Source organism: Larus michahellis, chromosome Z (assembly GCF_964199755.1).
Source record: "Larus michahellis chromosome Z, bLarMic1.1, whole genome shotgun sequence".
Taxonomy (NCBI): Eukaryota; Metazoa; Chordata; class Aves; order Charadriiformes; family Laridae; genus Larus; species Larus michahellis.
In genome coordinates this window covers 39,093,204-39,112,122 of record NC_133930.1, presented here as the reverse complement: position 1 = coordinate 39,112,122, position 18,919 = coordinate 39,093,204, and the positions used below count along the sequence as shown (strand labels likewise).

General features: G+C 36.3%; 1 protein-coding gene across 2 annotated transcripts in view; it reads left to right on the top strand.

The window, feature by feature from the left end:
• The first annotated feature begins 1,153 nt into the window (after positions 1-1,153).
• The window catches only part of ALDH1A1 (aldehyde dehydrogenase 1 family member A1), a 36,701-nt gene continuing 18,935 nt past the window's right edge, over positions 1,154-18,919 (top strand). The window contains exons 1-4 of one of the 2 annotated variants that reach the window (XM_074570500.1): positions 1,154-1,288; positions 1,589-1,707; positions 11,829-11,933; positions 16,200-16,340. In XM_074570500.1, the coding sequence (XP_074426601.1) occupies positions 1,618-1,707; positions 11,829-11,933; positions 16,200-16,340 (336 nt within the window). In that variant the 5' untranslated portion in view covers positions 1,154-1,288; positions 1,589-1,617. Of the gene's footprint in view, positions 1,289-1,536; positions 1,708-11,828; positions 11,934-16,199; positions 16,341-18,919 lie in introns of those variants that run through there. The other variant, XM_074570499.1, reaches the window with a different exon arrangement.

Below are 18,919 nucleotides of genomic sequence, written 5' to 3'. Positions count from 1 at the left end.
AAATATTAAGCCCTGAAAGTGATGTTCACAAAACTTTCAAACATACCATTCTACATTGAGATGTCTTGAGCCAGCCAGCAAGGGCAGAAGAGCTAAGGGATGCATCCAAAAAGAAGTAACTGAGCTGGTAACCCTGGATCTCATGGCATTATGGCAATGGGAACGGGTGCCCTTCATTTCCATAACAGAGTGAATGGTTGAAACTTGTTCAAGTCCCCACAGCTTTTTACATCTCAACAAGATGACTATTATGAGAAAAAAATTCTCCCTTAACCAGAAATTACTTGGACCTTTCTAAAGGCCAGAAATTGTTGCTCCAACCATATGTCCAAACACAAAAATCATCAATGATAATTACAACATGCTTTTTAATTCAGAAAGTATGTTACATATAACTAACGCATCGTAATTAATGTCATGATAAGTCCTATATCATCCACCAGTTAAGAGCAACAAAGCCTCCATTGCCAGATGGTTTAGATGATGCCTGATACATGAATTAACTGATCTCAGTGACTTTTTCAAACATCTGTGTAGTGTCAATGAAAGCAATAAGATCATTGCTCTTTATTACTATTGCACAAATCCATTCTGCATACATTAGAAGCTTAGCATATAAAACCAAGTGCTAATTCAGTCCCAGTTTGTTCTGTGATAACATTCATCAGAAAAGGTAGGACTTAATGAAGAAAGGAGTTTCTTCTGCCTTATGAAATGATTTGCCAGCACCAGAGATATTTTTGTAATTGAATAATCAGAACTGGGTATATATACACAACGTGTTCCACCCTGGGTAGAAAAGTCCTGTCTATTAAATAACTTCTTTTGAAAGGCACAAACTCAGATTTTCCAAAGAGTACTGTAGTAAAAATTGTGTCCTTAAAATTGTAGTGCTACCTGGAAAAAAAAAACAAGTTTTGCTTGGTTCTACCCATAGACTATTTTTTCTGGATTGATCAATTTTATCCTACTTTCACACTTCTTGAAAAACATGTGAGACATTTGGTATCACCATAGTCATCCCTTATCTCTGTGATCTATAAAGCAGGTACTAATTACAGGAATTATAAAGTACTCTGAACGCATTAAAGTGTAACTTAAGGTAGCTTGCTTTTTAGTGAACACTTTCCAGCTCTGGGAAATATTCTTGCCAACTGTCCAGAGAGAAGGGCTTAATTTGTTTCCGGAGCTAACAAGTCTGTCTTTTCCTTCAGAGCTGCCTTCAAGAACGTGAAGAACTTCACTTAAAATCTGGGGACCTGCCTGCTGAGACAAAGAAATTTTACAGGTAAGATGAGGAGGCCTTAAACTGTGTTCCCCAATAAGAAATTCATACTGCCTGGCTAAGCAGATTGTTTCAGCAGCGTTTGTTTCATCAAGGTCTCAGCTCGGTGAAAAGGCTGTTGCTTTTGGTCTTAAAAGTAAGTAGTGTCATTTTCTCTTTGCAATGAATTCTTTCATCCAATCATATTCCTGTATGCAAATATACCATAGCTGGTACAGATAAAAAAGCACAAATAAAGCTAAGAGCTCAGTCAGGACAAAAATCACTGCGCTTCCCTTATATCTCATTTCACCTGTGTTTCAGGAACATCCTCAAGCTCCTCAACTGAAAATATGAAGAAGCAAGGTTCAGACAGCAATCCTGCTCCAGTTTTGCCAGCGCTGCCAGAACCACTCAAAGATCTGAAAATTAAGTACACCAAGGTTAGTAGTGTTTGGGTTTCTTAATTTTTCTTATGCATTCAGCTCAAACAGTAGGATGTGCTCATTTTAATCTTATATGAACCATGGAGGCAACTGTAAATCAGTGCTTAAAATGTTTATTCTGACCTGCTTCTAATATTATACATATTAGCAATTAATCTTCAGTGATCCTTTTAACCTAAGTATTTCAGGAAGTGTGCAAGTGTGATAGAATCATTTCATATTTCACTTGGGGTGGGTGTTATTTTTCTCCTGAAACAAACTTTCTGCTGTGATAAGTTTCTCCGAAAGTATAAATGGAGCAAAGGAGGAAAAGTTTCTATTATTATTTTATTTTTCAGAACAGCAAGAACAAATTAAAATGTTAGTGTATTGCATCGTATTACAATCAGATTTAAATAATTATACCAAATAAGCTTATGTGGAAATTAATGTATGAAAATGAAACTAAAATAAAATTCATTCCACTCACATATTTTTCTTAGTGATAATGAATCTGTTTTTCAGCTTAAATAACTATCATTAAAACAGAAAGTCTGCCATCACTAATTAGTAAATATTACCATAAACTTTTTGTAATAGCAAATTCTTTCCATATGTAGTTGGAAATACACAGATAAAGAAGGTCTGAATCCAAACTTGCATTCTCAGCTTGAAAAGACCCTTTGCCTGTTTTATATCACAGTATGCAGATATCTGCAAGAACGTAGAACAAACTGTTGGCAGAGAATACTGAAGTTTTGCCCTCTGCAACATTCAGGTAGAACAATTGATCAGAAAGGACCTTTTCTCTTTGGAGACTCCTTGGTCACTTTACATTTTTTTTCTCATTACCATTGCAATCGAAATGAATTTTATTTACTAAAACCACTGTTTATTTTCTTTTCCAAAAGCAAGGTGTTCAGTGATTATCTAGATTAGTCCTTTTGAATTCCATTCTATCTATTTTTTTCATGGAAAAAACCTAACCAGATTTCAATGCATATCTTTCTTGAATAAATCACACAGGACCTTACTTTGTAAATATTTAACCGGCTATGAAAGATATGTAGTTCTGCCATGTGATAGCTCTCTACTGCTCTTCCTGTCTCAAAAAAAAAAAAAAAAGCTTAATTCAGAGAAGATACTTTAGTACCTACATGGCAGTGGTGTGTCAGAAACTACAGTTTCGTTTGTTTTTTTTTATTCTTCCAAAGGAAAACAACTAATATAGCAAAACATCAGCTCAGAAATCTGCTGTAACTAAATATGCAAGACATACATAAATTCCTGTAAACACTTCTATCCTTCTAATATATTTAGTTAGCAAAAACCTATTCCATTAATACAAAAAGCAACCATAAGACAGCCAGCGTGGCTGAAATGTCTATGGTGTGCAATCAGGAAGAGTGTCGCATAGCAGATGCATGTTTCTTTTGCCTTGACAATAGATACCACTTCCTTAAAACTTTATATAATGTATAACTGTGCAGAAGTGCAATGCACTTGTTTGCAAAAGTGTATACCCACAAGTGAGCAAATCCAACACACCTTTGCAGAGGGGTGGTTTTTGTACTGCTGTCCGCCTCTCTTGAAATATCACAAAGGATTTTCTGGAAGCCGCAACAGTGTACTGAGGGACAGGGAGACAGGATAATAGAAATGTCATCCAATACTCAGCAGTCATCCCACGGTTTAATAAAGCCTTTCCACTCTTGTATTCTTACCCATCCTCTTCCCCTCCTGTCCCATACAAGTGAGAAAGCGGAGTGTGGGATTGTTTTGACTAGTTACATTGGAGGGATCAAGACGAGGGAAGCATTAATTACTGCTGAGGTATTTACCTTTCTGAAGCACCTTGGACGTTGGCAGATCCCTCAGCTCTAGAAACTCATTTTTCTCTTTTTCTACCATGGCACAATATCAACAGGCACCACGCAAGGATCTGAAGAAATGTCTGCAGGAGATGTTCCAAGGACTTTCATTTTTACTTAACACTCTCTCTATTTTATTTTCTATGAGAGGGATCATTTGGGGCCTTTAACAGAGATCATTTAAGTATTTCCATATGTCTATGGATCTATAGGTTGGTATAGCTACATTTCAGATTATGCCTTTCATGTATAGCAAAAAACTAAGCACTCTTCAGGGAATTTTAAACTAAAGAATTTATCTGAATGCATTTTAAGCAGCTAAATTGGCTTGGATGTTGAACCACAAAGTGAACTTGGATTGGATTCGTATCTGAATCTCCTTTAAAGATATTCCAATGAACTGATGAGTGTTGGTAACTAGCTAAAAATGTACTAGTAAATATTTTACTCAGTCAACGCTGAGGAATTAGGCAATGATTGTTTGACAAATGATTTCTGTCATGATGCTTTCACATACACTAATCCCTGTAGTGTTCCTTTAATCAGAGAAACTCAGATTAGTTAATTATTAGGTTGTCAAATTACATGAGGGAGAGAAAACAGCAGCACATTCTCTCAATGAGCTGCATGTGGAATATCAGAAAGTGTGCTAGGGTAAACCACTGTGAGTGAAGAAAAACTGTAGCTGAGTATCACATATGTTCCAATCACTTGACTCACAAACATAAATGAGGGGTAAAACCACAAAAATTTAATTAGAATATCTGGGAAAATGTTATCAGCTATAAAGGTACTACAGAAATATGTTCTTTTTATGATCAGCTGACTTTGTAGATACATAGCCACTAACTGACTAATCAAAAAGATATAATAAATAATTAATAGAAAGGGTATATTCTCTGATTATGAGTTCATTGCAGCAGTAAAATATAACTCCTGCATCAATAATGACATAAAATTCCAAGGTGAAAAAAAGTTATGAGAAATTTTAGACAAATATCAACTTCTTGTATGGAAAAACTGTGGGGAAAAAAAAATAATAGAGATTTCATGGCAAGTATTCTATATTGATATATTGCTCAAAGCTTCAACTTCAACTTTTAGTTGTTCCTCTAAAGAATGTCATGTATTTTAACTGTATTGAAGAATACAGTGAGACTCCATAACATATTTGGGACTAGTAAATCAGAACTTGTAGCATTTGAAATGAACCTCCTCTTGGGCCACAAATGTCTTTCAGGTTTAGGTGTAACTGTAAGATTTACTTCCACCATCAAACTCAAGAATATCTGAATGACTCTCATAATCTATACGAGCAGGTGTGAATAGGGGCCTGCAACTGTTAGCACTGTGCACCACCACACCTGAATGATGCAGAATTGCCTCCAGCATGCAGTAGCCCAGCCACGGACCTGGTGCCTTTTCACTGTTCCTGGCCTCTAAAAAAACGCTGGTGGTCTCATTCCCTGGTTTACTGTCTGCACTGGAAAGGTTGTGCGCAGTCAGCTGAGCAGCGCTGTGAAACAAGCAGCTGGGCTCATTTGAAGAGCATTGTCACAAAAAATTTCATCATAGCAAGAACTGGAGGCTATCTGGGGGCAGATTTATGGTGGGAAGAGGCTACGCTTTTTCTTGTACTGTAAGTTTGGAAGAGTTTCTGGTATCTAAAGAGAAGATAGCTTAGACATTTCATTCCATATTTATAAAGCTACCCGCAATAGCTAAGTTTGGGAAAGTCCACATTTTAGATAGTTCTAGTACTTTTCTTGGCGACATCTCTGTGTATGGATTATAGTTTTTAACAATAATAGTGAATTACATTAAAATTCTTCCCTGACTAAGAATAAGTTTATAAACAGATGTTGAATATGGGATCACGTATAGGAACATTGCAAAATCAGAAATAAGTGGGTTTTTTCTCCAAACTGCACTTTTAAATCACTTCGACAGAAGTACTGAGGCCTGAGACCCTGTACAGACTTTGACCCTTTTGTACCTGCAAAAAGGGGATTCTTATTCTAAAGAAGATGCAGCAGGAAGTTATGTTTCAAAAGGTGATGGTACCAAATGGAGACACCCTAAAATCTATTTCAGAGGAGCTACGGTGTGGTCCATCTGAGACAAAGCTGTCTGGAGTCAAATACTTTCTTTCCTCATGCAGCACAGACACAAATTTGGCCCTTCCTACATAGCAGATACTTTATAAAATGAACACACAGTTGTATCAAAATACTCAAGGACTGAACAGAAAAAAACACTGGGATAACAAAGAAAGGCAAACAGCAGGTCTTGTCTCCCTCTTTTCTGCTGAGGTGATTTGAGTGACCAAATCAACTGTCTAAATGATGGCAGAAGTACTGTAGTCTTGCAGGTAACTTCAACCCCAAATGGTGAATGATATCAGGTTATCTGAACTGAAATAAATCATTTCAGAGAATCAAGATTTTATTGCACTCTGGCACTGGGAAATAAAGACAGTCAGAGAGTTTTTGACTGCAATAGCCTGTTACCTGGGCTCTGTTTTAAATACTAAGCTTTAGCAGTGTGCAGTCTAATCTACAAGAAATCTATATACCTAGGTCTAGTGCAAAGTCTGAAAGCCATTAATTCCTTAGGTTGTTGAAATAAAAACCATATTCTTTCCTAAAAATGCCAGTGAAATAACAGTTACAAAATGCCTGCAACAACATTTCTAAATCCTTGCAAAATAAATCTGCAGCCCTAAGTCTCATGGACCATAGTCAGTCACCACAGCCAAACCTCTGCACAGCACACGCTGCAGAAGCGTAGGTCTTTCACATTTATGTCTGACAAACCAGCACACAAAAAATAAAAACAAACAAACAAACAAAGCACCTTGGCTGCATTGGAGTTCTGCCTGACAGGCAAAGCACTGCAGCCCATTGCGAGATGATTCCAAATGTTTCTTTTCAGTCGGACAGGGGGAGTCACGGCAGGCTGCTGTTGGCTAGTACTTCAATGCCACCCGGACGTAGAGATCCACACCATTTGTTTGCAGCATACACTCCGCAGCAGTAAATGAGCATGGCTGCATGCACATTTATGAGTGCAGCTGCCCGCAATGTAGGTAACGCTACTTACATGGTCAGTTTTGAGTTTTTCCTTCTTTTTCCCGTCTTTTTATACCTGCATATGCAAGACTTCTATCTAGCACACGGAAGACATCTGGGTAGTTTGATTTATATAGCCCTGATACAATGTTGTATATAAATTTAATATAATGAGGTTATGCTTTAAATGGGAATGGTATTAGAAACATTAATAAGAACGATATTCTAAACTAATATTGTGGGTGATACTGGTTGGTGCAATAAATGTAGTATTTAAACAAATACTTTAAAAACTTCCAAAAATGGTATGTTTTGCTATTATTCCTTTCAGAGACAGATATGAATTTGGCATACTGTAACATCATAGCAGTGTTATCTTAATATTTACCTTTTACTTTGTCTCTTTTCTTGGCAATGTAGCTAGTTACTAAAGATGGCTTTTTTCATATTAACCATTTAACTGCTATCTTTGCTGATTCATAACAGCCAGAATTTTGTGCGGATATTCCCGTAATCAAATTCATCACATATCTGAAATTTCCAGGGACTTTCATATTTATTTCCCTGAAAGCTTTTGTTATATCAGAAGTTTGCTAGTCAGTCCTGATGGTCGCAGGCCGCAATGACGCTCTCTATACAATCATTCCCCCTTATAAACAAGCTGAAATATACAGGAATATATTAATAGCAAATTGTTACCATATCCATTTATAGATAATATTTTTATTGATCTTGGTAGTCATTACCAAACTATTCATCAATTATTAACAATCACCCAGACAGTCAGTGTAAGCAATTTCAGTAATATGCAAAAAAACTCTTCCCTGAAAGCTGACATGTTTTTGAACATATGTGGTTGTGGGGTTTAAATCCCTGGTCTGTGTGACAAAAAGCATTTATCCTGCAGTTTTGGTGTCTTCTTGACTTTGTACTGCAAGCAAAGCAATCATTGGCTTTGATTTACCTGCCCCATAGTATTTTCTTGTTTTCTGTTCAAATGTTCCTCTTCCTCTGAGCAGTAACAGAGTAGCTCCTTTATCCTCTCCTTTATCCTAATGGAGAGGAAATGGGAATCACATCTTTTCTGCCAGTTGGTCTCGCAGCTAAGCTCCCAAGACTAAAGATGGGGCAAGATGCCATGACCCTAAAGATAGGGACAGTTTGAGCAAAAAATACCTGGTACAGTCAGTCATAGCCTGCCATGGTCTCAATGACGAGCATGATCAGTATCTCACACACGTGCCAGCAATGCAACAACACTGGGAGAGAGCAAGAAGGGAGGGCACCAAGCCATCAGCTGCAGAAAGGTGGACTCATGCACTGGGAGGGTGGCTTAGGGTGGGGATCCCGCTCCCACACTGACTCAAATGCAGAGATTGCAGAGATTCCAGATTGAATCTCGAACCCAGATGGTTAGACAGAGGATGGCAGGTACTGTTAAGATTGGACTATATACAATATCATGTCCACTTTAAAGAACAACCTACACAACTCTTGGTAGCAACATAGCCTCCTCTTTGCAACATCTGTGCCATGTATCAGATCTTTCCGATGAGATTTTCCTTTCTGTTTCAAGGCTAACCTGCAGAGCCAGAAATAAAAAGTTAACTCATTTTGACAATTTCACCAGCAGTGGCTCAGAAATGGCATGCTCTAGGGTAGCACAGATCTTGTGGGTAAGGCCCACATTCTATTTTGCATTTGTGAACAGGGTTAAGTACCTCAAATTTCACCCAGTGATCCTTAGCCTTCACTCTACTTGTTCTCTAAATTTCCACAGTTGTGTAATATCATATAATTTCTCAGTAACTACGACTAAAGTACAGCATATTTTTAGTAGATTGTTTTATTCTTTGTCACTTAGCAATTGCTGAATCAATTCACTTTATATCATCTTTAGTATAACAGAAGAGAAAATTCTGAAATTATATTTAATAATGGTATAAAGTACATCTTTTAAAAGACAACATTTACCTTTTTAGAAGAGTGCGCATGGTGACATATTTTCCCTACAGAACTGAAGAAATATTTTTCAGGAACAATTGCAGTGGTTTATTTCCTGGTTGGTTGGTTTGTTTTAATGGAAAAGCAGACTTATTTCCACAGATTTCATCAACACTCTTATTAATATTCAGTAACTAAAAACCTAGAGAGTTGCAGGACTTCTCACTCCTAAAACCCTCTTTGGACATAGTTTTAAAGGATGTATACAGTGCAACTGAAATTAGGACACCAGAGCGTGAAAGAGAAGGAAAGTGTCATACCAAAGAGACAACAAAATTAATAGTAAAAGGAAAGAAGACATGGTGGGAATTTTGTGTTGTCTTTGGAGAAAGTATTCTTGTATGACAGTGATGTCTAGATTTTATAAGAATTTCAAACATTTAATTATTCCTTCAGCTGTAACAGTACCTTTGCCAATTACTTATTCCCATACAAAAGGGCCTAGGTTTGAATTTCTGGTGTTATTACACCACAAAAGATTACGGATCATAAAAGTTCAATATGGGCAACAACAACGCCCACCTTGCTTTGTTCAGGTCTTGTTCTAAGTGTGCCAGCAATGTTGCAATCAAGAATTGATGGTATTTGTTACAGCCATGCAAAGTAAATTCAGCACTCAATGTGCTTTCAGCCAGTATAAAAGTTGAGCAAGGACACTGTTCCTAACGTTTATTAAATGAACTTTTGGATATCAATTTCATTGCTGCTGTGTAAGCTGTTATGATTAACTTTGGTGTAGGCCAGCTGCTGTGCAATTGCGGTTCTTTTGTGCTTCTTAATAGCTAGCTATATATTGAAAAGCTTGAAACAGAAAAATATTAAATAACAAGACAGAATCTTCTAGAAAAAGTAAGGAAAGCACTATTTTACCTTATTTTCTTGGTTTTACCGTTAGATTTTTTTCCAGTCCTTGTCAGGTAAAAGTCAGGAGAAAACAAGAAAACCAGCAACGCATGCTGGCCTGGTTTCCCTGGTACATGGATGTTCCGCACGAAGGCAACAGATTAGTAAAAGGGGTTAGATGACTTCTGGGAGGATGGAAAATCAAGAGTGGTGGCACTAGGCAAATTCAGTGTAGAAACATAACAGAGATCCTAAGAGTTGCAATGAAGTGTGAAAAACTATCAAAATTACACAATTCATATTAATTTGCTGTAATATCTCTTGCAGTTCAAATACTAATAGTCAGACATCGGCACTAATAGTCAGAAAAACAGGAATATGTTTGCATTTTATGCCTAAAGGCTGAAAGGGAGGTAGGAAAGTCTCACCAATGTCAGTGTGACAAAAGATTTGACAGCTGTGACCATTATTGGTAGAAATTATTGCACAAATAATAAATAGCATCAAATGGCTAGGATCACCTTAAACAGAAGATAGTCATACTGATTATAAACCAATGATAACTAAAATGGCTACCCGAGGGTCATCTTGTCAAAGCCTGAAGTCACACGAGGCAAGTAGATTCACCCTTCAAAAGCAGGAATTGCAGCGTGTGCTGGAGACCAAACCCAGAGAGGTTTGAATTCCTGGTGTTTTGCAGAGAAACCTTCAGGCAGGGAGGGGAGAGAAAAGAGCCCTCCCATATACATGGCCGTCAACTTTAATCCTGCCGAGCTGTGAGGGCATGTATACTGTCAGCACCCACATTTGCTGCATGTTTGTATGCCTATATTCACACGCTGTGTGCAGGATTATGGTAATATGGCACAACCCCACTTCTGGGACCCATACTATAGCCGCTGGGATGTAACAGCATTGTGATGTGACAATCTTCAGACTGAGATCCTTCAAATAGTCTTTCCAAAGGAGGAGCAGCAACTAGCTTTGAAAACTATGATCAGAAGCGCCACTCGCTGTTTCCCATATATTTTCATCTAGGACCTGTTGGGTTGTATGGGGTATATATGCAGCTGATCCTCAGCTGTATATATGCAGCTGAGGATCACTGTCATGTTCTGGCCATAAACCACCCATAAAATTCCCCTCATTGTCAGCTCTTGAATATTTTAATTTGGCCAATGTAAACATTTTGGCATGTGCTAGTTCAATCTGGAAGGCTAGTCCTCCTTTTCTTGTAAGATCAGGACAGGAAGAAAAACAGCAGGTAAAGAAAAAGGTGTTTGTGATTTCATCAATAAAGTAATTCAACTTGTTTTCAAGGCAACAAATATACATCAGAGAGGGTTTTTCTCCCAGTTTGTGCTGCTAAGTGTGTTTTAAGACAGTGTCTCTGTGAAATGCACCAACTACCAACATCAAGGACAGTCTAGGCTTTCTCTGAGCTTGCAAACATCATACTTCTGGTGAATGCATCAGCCATTTCTTCCTATCTTTATTTAATGGAGTAAATTCTGGTGGTTTGTTTTTTTTTTCTGCAAAAGATTAAGAGCATTGTTTCTGCTGTTAAATCTTGATTAGGATCACATTCAATGAAGCACCAATCAACACAAACAAAGGATTTTGGGGAAAAATAAAAGAGCATTCCCTAATCTCTAATTATTTTTCTCCTGTAACATGAAAATACAGAAGTATACTTGCTTGCTTTTTACTCAGTTTAAGAGGTTCTTTCTTTGTTTCCTTCAATTGACTGTGGTGGGGATTTTTATTCTTGACTTTAATTTGAGAAAAATATACTATTAATTCTTTTTTGTTGGGATTTTCTTTCTTGGCAGGAGTGACGAGAAATCAAAGCAGAGATAAATAAAATAGTGTTCTCCAAGATACAACATGTACTATATATACCAAACGCAAGGATTGGGTTTACTTATGTTGGGGCCTGTAACAGAAAGGCCCTCCATCATTACCAGCCCTGTCAGCATATTAAACCCAGGTAGTTTTCAGTAGGTCAGTTTGGGCAATACCTCCCTTGTACATCGCAGACTTCAGCTTAAGAGAGGAAGGACCCCTTTGTAACAGTATGTTTTTATGACATGAAACAAAGTGAAAATATTGTGGAAAGAGAGAGTTTGCCTCTTCAAAGGAAGCCCATTTTATAAAGCTGTTCCTGGTTAAGTGCTTATGCGATTACCCATCTCTTCATATTCCTGGAAGAGCTATTCCATTTTTAATTCAGGTACCTATCAATCAGGCAGCTCTCGGCTATGAAAGATAGATTTATTCATTCAAACAGATAACAGGCAACACCTATACATAGGTTACTGATATTGTTGCACTATTTCCTCTCCTGCAGATATTTATAAACAATGAGTGGCACGATGCGGTCAGTGGTAAAAAATTTGAAGTCTTTAACCCTGCAACTGAAGAGAAAATCTGTGAGGTTGAAGAAGGCGACAAGGTAGGGGTTTCTTTCTCGCTCTTAACCCTAGCTTTAAATTTAATTCTGCATTTTAAAAGCAGGAAGGCAACCATCCATCTCTGCCAATGTAAAACATCACCTCAGGGATGTATGTACATCATGCCGTATATCTTCTGCTGCAAACGTAATTCTTAGCTTTCTTATGAAGCCCTAATATTGTTTGTAAACAGACACTGAAAAACCACTTTACTCTTAGGACCTTGCTCATGTGAGAAGAGTTCTGAAAATTCTGAAATATTTTTTGTTATTTTTTTTTTAATATTATCAATTCATTTTGTTATCTTTGATTAATGACATAAAATAATTTAATTGTTTGGGGGGGGTGTTATTTTTTCTTAGCTCTTCTTTACACTGTGATGTAATCTGTTCATTGCACAGATACGCAAGGCTTTTCATTATAGATAACATGAAGTGGACAAATACAGATATTTTCCCACACAGACTCTGCGAAGATGATCATTACTGTCAGCATTTTTAGCTATGAATATGTCTTCTCATTACTGCCCCGTTCAAAAATTTAGTTTTGTGAAAAACATGTTGAAACATAGTCCTAAAATAGACTTTGAAGCTGCAGGTAACCTATCAAATAGACACAAATTCCACGAAGACTGGTTCCCTTACAGCTTGTTGAATTGATGAATTTAAGCAAAGGACTAAAAAGATAGTTCGCACTTGTAAACAAACATTTATTTTTTATATTGATGAGGTTTCTTAGTGGAAAATTACAGGTAGATGCCACATACTCAAAAAATACAATGAAAACCTAAGCCCTCAAATAAGCAGCTCTGCGGTTTTTTTGTATTATGAATTTTTCTGCTGAAAAAGGATTTTCCTAGTACTACCATATATTTTAAATGGAAGTTATCAAGTAAGGGGTTTTTTTACTTTTTACTTTTATTTTTTAAATAGAACAGACAATGTTGCTTCGACAGTTTTAAAACCAATGACTAAAGAATATTTTTTTATAAACACTGAGAAAGCAAGTATGAAAAATGAATGTTCTATTTCTACTTCACAGGTATACAAAAAGTGATGACTGTGACTGAAAATAAAATTGGGTTTATAGTTACTGTTTTGACTCTTGCACATATTTATTTCATTTTTGATACTTTCCCCTTCAAAGTCAAATTTTGGCATCCAAAAGTGAGAAAATTTTCTCACATTTCTCAAAAAATGAAATCTGATGTTCATTTTAGTAAAGATATATGGATGTTTAGAATAATTTGCATAAGTGTTTTAAACTTAGCAGTAAAGTGTCCATTAAACACCTTTTTTATCCATGAGAACTACTATAAAACTTGTAAGCCATTTATCTGTGTTATAAATTCACCAAAAATTTACTGTCAATATGATAAACACAATCTCTTTCTGAATATTTTAATTTCCTGTACAAAGACTCGCTCTGAAATGAAATGCTCTTTTCAGAAATATATAGAAACCCAGTCCATTTAACATCCTGAGCTCACCGAGTCATAGTTATTCTGTTCTGTTCTGTAATTTTATCATGAATCTCCTGGTAAACTTTGTCTCAAATGCTATCTGTCTAGCACATGAGCGATAGTAACTACACATTATTAAGAAGGTCATAGTGATGACACATTTAAAGCTTTTTATTAGACAAAGATGGCTGAAAAGGTCTGCATTAATCTGTCTTTGATAATTTCATATATTTAATCCTAAATTCTTCAAATGCCTTGTTCTTCATTTTCTTTACTCTCGGTTATCTGTATATAGTGCTCAGAGTCACTGAGATTATTTCAGGCTTTTTTTGTTCTCAGTCAAAGCATTTCATAAACATACTGTTAACATCTGAATTGTATCCCACGAGAACCATACATGCTTTTGATGTAAAATGCTACTTCTACCTCTTCTCTATTCAGTGTTTAAAAACCAAATTACATTGCAAATCTGGCTGGTCTGATATTTGATCATCCTCAAATTAAATTACTCATGACCTGCAACTGTTCACTTACCATTCAGAATTTTTTGTAGTTTTCTTTCCTTACAAGCAATCTAACAACTCGTTAAATAAAGAGATAATAGTGTTCGACACAGAGGTTTGCTTTCTCTTCAATAATTTTGCAAACTAATGTGTAATGACAACTGCTATTAACTAAATTGCCAAGTGAAATGTACAAATCTAGTAAATTACACAGTCATTGTGAACCTAATATTCTAGAGCCTAGTCTTTAGATAATGAGCCAAGAGATTTTAGGAATTTAATTTGTGTGTACAATAGGGTTGACAAAGGGCTGTACACTGCCTTGCAGTGGTATTTAAAAAAACAAGTGGAGATTACAAAGCACAGACACATATGTGGGTGGGAACTGTTTTCCTTTCAGTTTGATGGCTCTTTCAGGCCACATTTGCTAATCCTAAAGGCCCCTAGTAATAATAAAACAGCTCAACAAATGGTCAGTGGGATGTAAAGTAAATGTACTTCTGCAAAAGTCTAAACTAGCTCTGGAAGGAGCTATCAGTCTTTACATTCATGGTGTAGATTTATATACCCAAATTAAATTTCTTAGAGCTAAAGAACATCTTTTTTTTTTTTTTCCTTACTTTTCATTTACAGCCTTGTATTGGCTTTATATAATTTTGCTTGGTTTTAATTATTTCTGCACTAGTAGTTGAAAAAACACATGGCACTCTATTTAGTTTTAATTTACATCATTCACATAAGTATGACTTATGGTTTTCCCTTGTTCTTTTCCAGTAAAGGTCAAGGCGTATACCCTAAGTCATACTGCAAAGCTGTAGCGTATGTATGATAGGAAGAGATAAGAAAAATATAGAATTAATTAAATATTCATTGAATACAGTTTTCTGGGTCACAGATAAGTGATGAGGTATTTGATGAAATTCTGACAGATTCTGAAGAAAAGTAATTATTTTTAATCTGGTAAATTTCACCTACCTGAGATAGGTGACTGGTCAGTATTACTTTATAGTACTGACTGTCCCATTTGTAGAGATCCTTCCTATCTTTTTCCCAAACTTTCTGGAAAGAACTTTGGGAAGTTCTGTGGGCCTCCTGCCTAGCATATCTGTGCTGGATTTTCCAAGCCATTTATCCACCCCACTCCTTCCTTTTAAAAATTCATTGTTGGCTACCAACATCAGTTAAAGATTCAAGATCTGGTTCAAATTTAGAACAATTGACTTCAGTGTTGACTTAGTTAACTTTGCTGTCTTAGTTAACCTCGATAGTGATTTCCCCAGAGGTTATTCTAGCAACCAGCAGTACAAAAAAAAAAAAAAAAAGTTTGAAAGAAATTCTTTAAACAATGCATGTAAATTGGTTAGGGAAATGTGCCATGCAGAGATTCCTTTTCTTTTTCCCTTGAAATTTGTTTTTAATTTCTAACAAAAAACTAGAATAAACCTCCATTTTTTGTCATTGTTTTCCTGGGAAATTTTTTATAAGAATTGTGAAATATAGAATAATTCCAAGTACTAAAAGCCATTTCTCAAGAGATTTTTGATTGGGTATTTTATATCCTGGAACACCCTCATATAAGTCATTGTAGATTTGCCTGCTATAGCAAAAACCAAATGATAAATAACAAATTATGCTATAAAAAACATTAATGGACTGACAAATTAGCTTGCTTAATGCAAAGACAATGCTTGGAGTTCAGAAAATTTAGGCTTTGCATTTCAAGCCTGGTCAATTAGTCAATTGGTAAAATTATTTTAAATACAAATGTTCCTTAAAACTTTCAAAACCAAATGCATTGATTTGTCTTCCTCAATAATAAATCTGTATTAGTGTTACAAAACATTCTAAGGAATAGATTTTTCTAACCTGGTCTTCATCACACCACCAGATACTTTTAGATAAAGTTGAGTGCTTAAATATTTAACTTACAGATTTATGCAACTCTAGTACATAAAAGAGATTAAATTGCATCAGCAGTGTAATCGGTGGGTATTCCCAATTAAAGACATAAGGAGGCAGAGGGTTTGAAAATCTAAATTTTAAAAATGGACTACCTTAATATGTTTTTATTTTACAAGCTTTGAGAACCCATCTGTTTCTTATACAACTTCACATTGCTAAAATGATAGCAGAAGTGTTTGAAAGAAAATAACACATGTATCTAACATTACTGTACTAGTTCTGATTAGATTGGGGCTGGTGCCTCTTATTTATCTTGCAAAACACCTTGCACATTTAACAAGCAAGAAGACTGATGACAGAATCAATTATTGATTATGAAAGTTTTTCTGTTTTCCCCACAGGCAGATGTTGACAAGGCTGTTAAAGCAGCTAGGAAAGCTTTTGAGCTCGGGTCACCCTGGCGTACAATGGATGCTTCAGAGCGAGGAAGGCTCTTGAATAAACTAGCTGACTTAGTTGAAAGAGATCGGCTGATTTTAGCTGTGAGTATGATATGTGAACAAAAGGACTGTGAAAAAAAAAGCCTATGTCCTGATATTTAAAGAAAGATATAAACAAGCAAGCGTAACATACTAAATCCTTGGAAAGTCAGGCTGTCTCAATCCTTGTTTTTCTACTGTATTGCAAATGGACCTCATTAAACTGTCTTGCAGTCTGGTCTACTAACACCTCATGTCCACAAGGTATTTAAGTATTTGATTAGCTTTAAGGTGATACTTAGGCCACCTACACTGGATGCAATTTCAGCTCTTGATTCTTAAGGACACACTAACACTGACCACATGCTTAATACTTGTCTAAACCAAGGGCTGAATCAAGGCCTAAACTCAAAGCCTGGCTCAGTGCTTACGCACAATACAAGTCAGAGCTGGGAGAAATTTTGAATTTCATGGCTATATATTTTGTTGTAACTGGTTCTTCATTAACTCCAGCTTGCAAATGGCAGTAAGTGAAAAACCTTAACCAGAACCAAAAGCAGCAATGAATTACTTATCAGTAGGAAGAACCTGTGGGGTGGGGAATGATGTCTGTCTTTACCACCTACTGTCTATTGGCCATTTTACCACTCTTAGCAGCAGACACATAAGCTACAACACCACCACCTACTAATTGTGCACTAAGACAACAAAGAACATTTAAAATAGAAATGCACGACCAATTTGATAAAGGGTAATACCCCTCACTCTCATTTCAAACGCCACATATGATGCTACCATTATGACAATCATTTTGCTGTTTCAAGCACCTTCTGGAATTATCATTTAGGCAGGATAGTAGTTTGCAATGGTTCATCCTGAAGATGAACCCTGCTTTTCTGCCAACAGCGTCAAAAATTTAAGAGACCAGGAGACGAGTATCCAACATGCAGGATCATCACTGAGATTGGTCTAGTCACAATTTGAAGTATTTAGCCATTAGCTACAACTACACCATTGATAAGCTTATAAAACTTAAACCTTCAAAATATGTAAAACCTGCAAAGAATCTATTGCCCACACTATTGTACTTATACTATACATATATATATGTTTATACACTTATGCTATACTATAGTATAAGAAGACACTTGCATGCATCCCAAACAGGTTTTTAAAAGAAAAAATGAAAATTTAAAGGAACTGAGGTTATTTCCTTGAGCTCCAAAGTCTGCAACTGTCAAATTTACACTTTTCTTCAACCAGATTATTTCTCTAAATGAATCTTGTAACCTTGATAGGATTGATGATCACCTAGCTTCTCAGAAAAAAACTTGGGTGGCTAGAACTCATGTCTTTAACAACACTAGATTTATTGGAGTTGAGAGAGACAGAATTTTAAGGGAATTACATTTTTATTAGCAAAACTATGTCCTCTTGTCATTTAAATACTGGATAAGCCAGCATTTACTTCTTTATTGTACAGCCTAAGGCATTACACATGCAAAGAGGATGGAGAAATCTTTTTTCTACAGGAAACCTGAAACATTAAGTTAGTTTTTGTTCCCACTTGCCATTTTCATAAAATGAAAGTATAGCTTTTCTCTGGGACCCCTCCCAAGTTTCTATTTTACTGAGTGTTTTTATTTTCTACACCTTACTTACATTATTGACTACTTTTAGATAAAATATGTTTCAATGAAGTGCTTTCCAGACTTTGTCAAAATGGAGAGAGATTTTCTCGAGTCACAGCTTATCCTAACTGCAGAACTAGTACTATAGAATAGCAAATAGCCTTGTAACACTAGAGGTCCAAATAGACCCCCAAAGCTCATTGTAAATGCATTTTTCTGTGTTTGTGCATCTGGCCAGGATCAAAATTATTCCATTTCAGTGTTTCGTATAATGATAAGATGCCCCTCCTGAAGCTCCAGAGGCTCAATAGCCATACAGGTAGGCTACTGGAAGAATAAGTCAAAGCAGCGTACTGAAAGAGCCACTGACAATTTTGTTTCTTATGTTTCAGTCTGTTGTGGTGTTCAAAGCCATAGAGTTCGCAAGTTTGAGGCCAGGAAAAATTTTATCCCATGTCCACACAGAACAACACAGTGCTGCGTATATCGCCTGGAATGACAGAGGCATATCTCATTTAATCACTTCCTTGTCGCTGAAAGCCATCAAGCATTGCTGGCCTCTCCGTTTGTTCTGTTCTCTTCCCAAGTGTGATATCTGCAATGTGTCCAGTTAACTAAAACTGCAAACTCCACAGAGGAGTTGTTGGTGATACATTGTGCTTGCAGAATCAGTCTGTAGACTCCACCTGAAATGCTGAAGAAACTTAGGCATATAAAATAATAAATTTAGAAAATAAAATAGATCTAACTAGATCTTGAAACTGTAGTTAGGTGTTTTCCTACTAAGCATTCTAACAGGATTGTTCCCAGTGTCTCTATGCTGAAAAACAAGAAAAAAACACTAGCAGTGTCAAGAAGACGTTGACACCATTGAAGAACTGCACATGTTCTTTACTAGATGTCCCAACAATATAGGGGTATTACAATGGCATTAATCCAAACCACACTCTCTAGATTTGGCTGGAAATCAACCCTACTTAGGGTTGGTGTCTCTGTGGGATCATTAGAGCA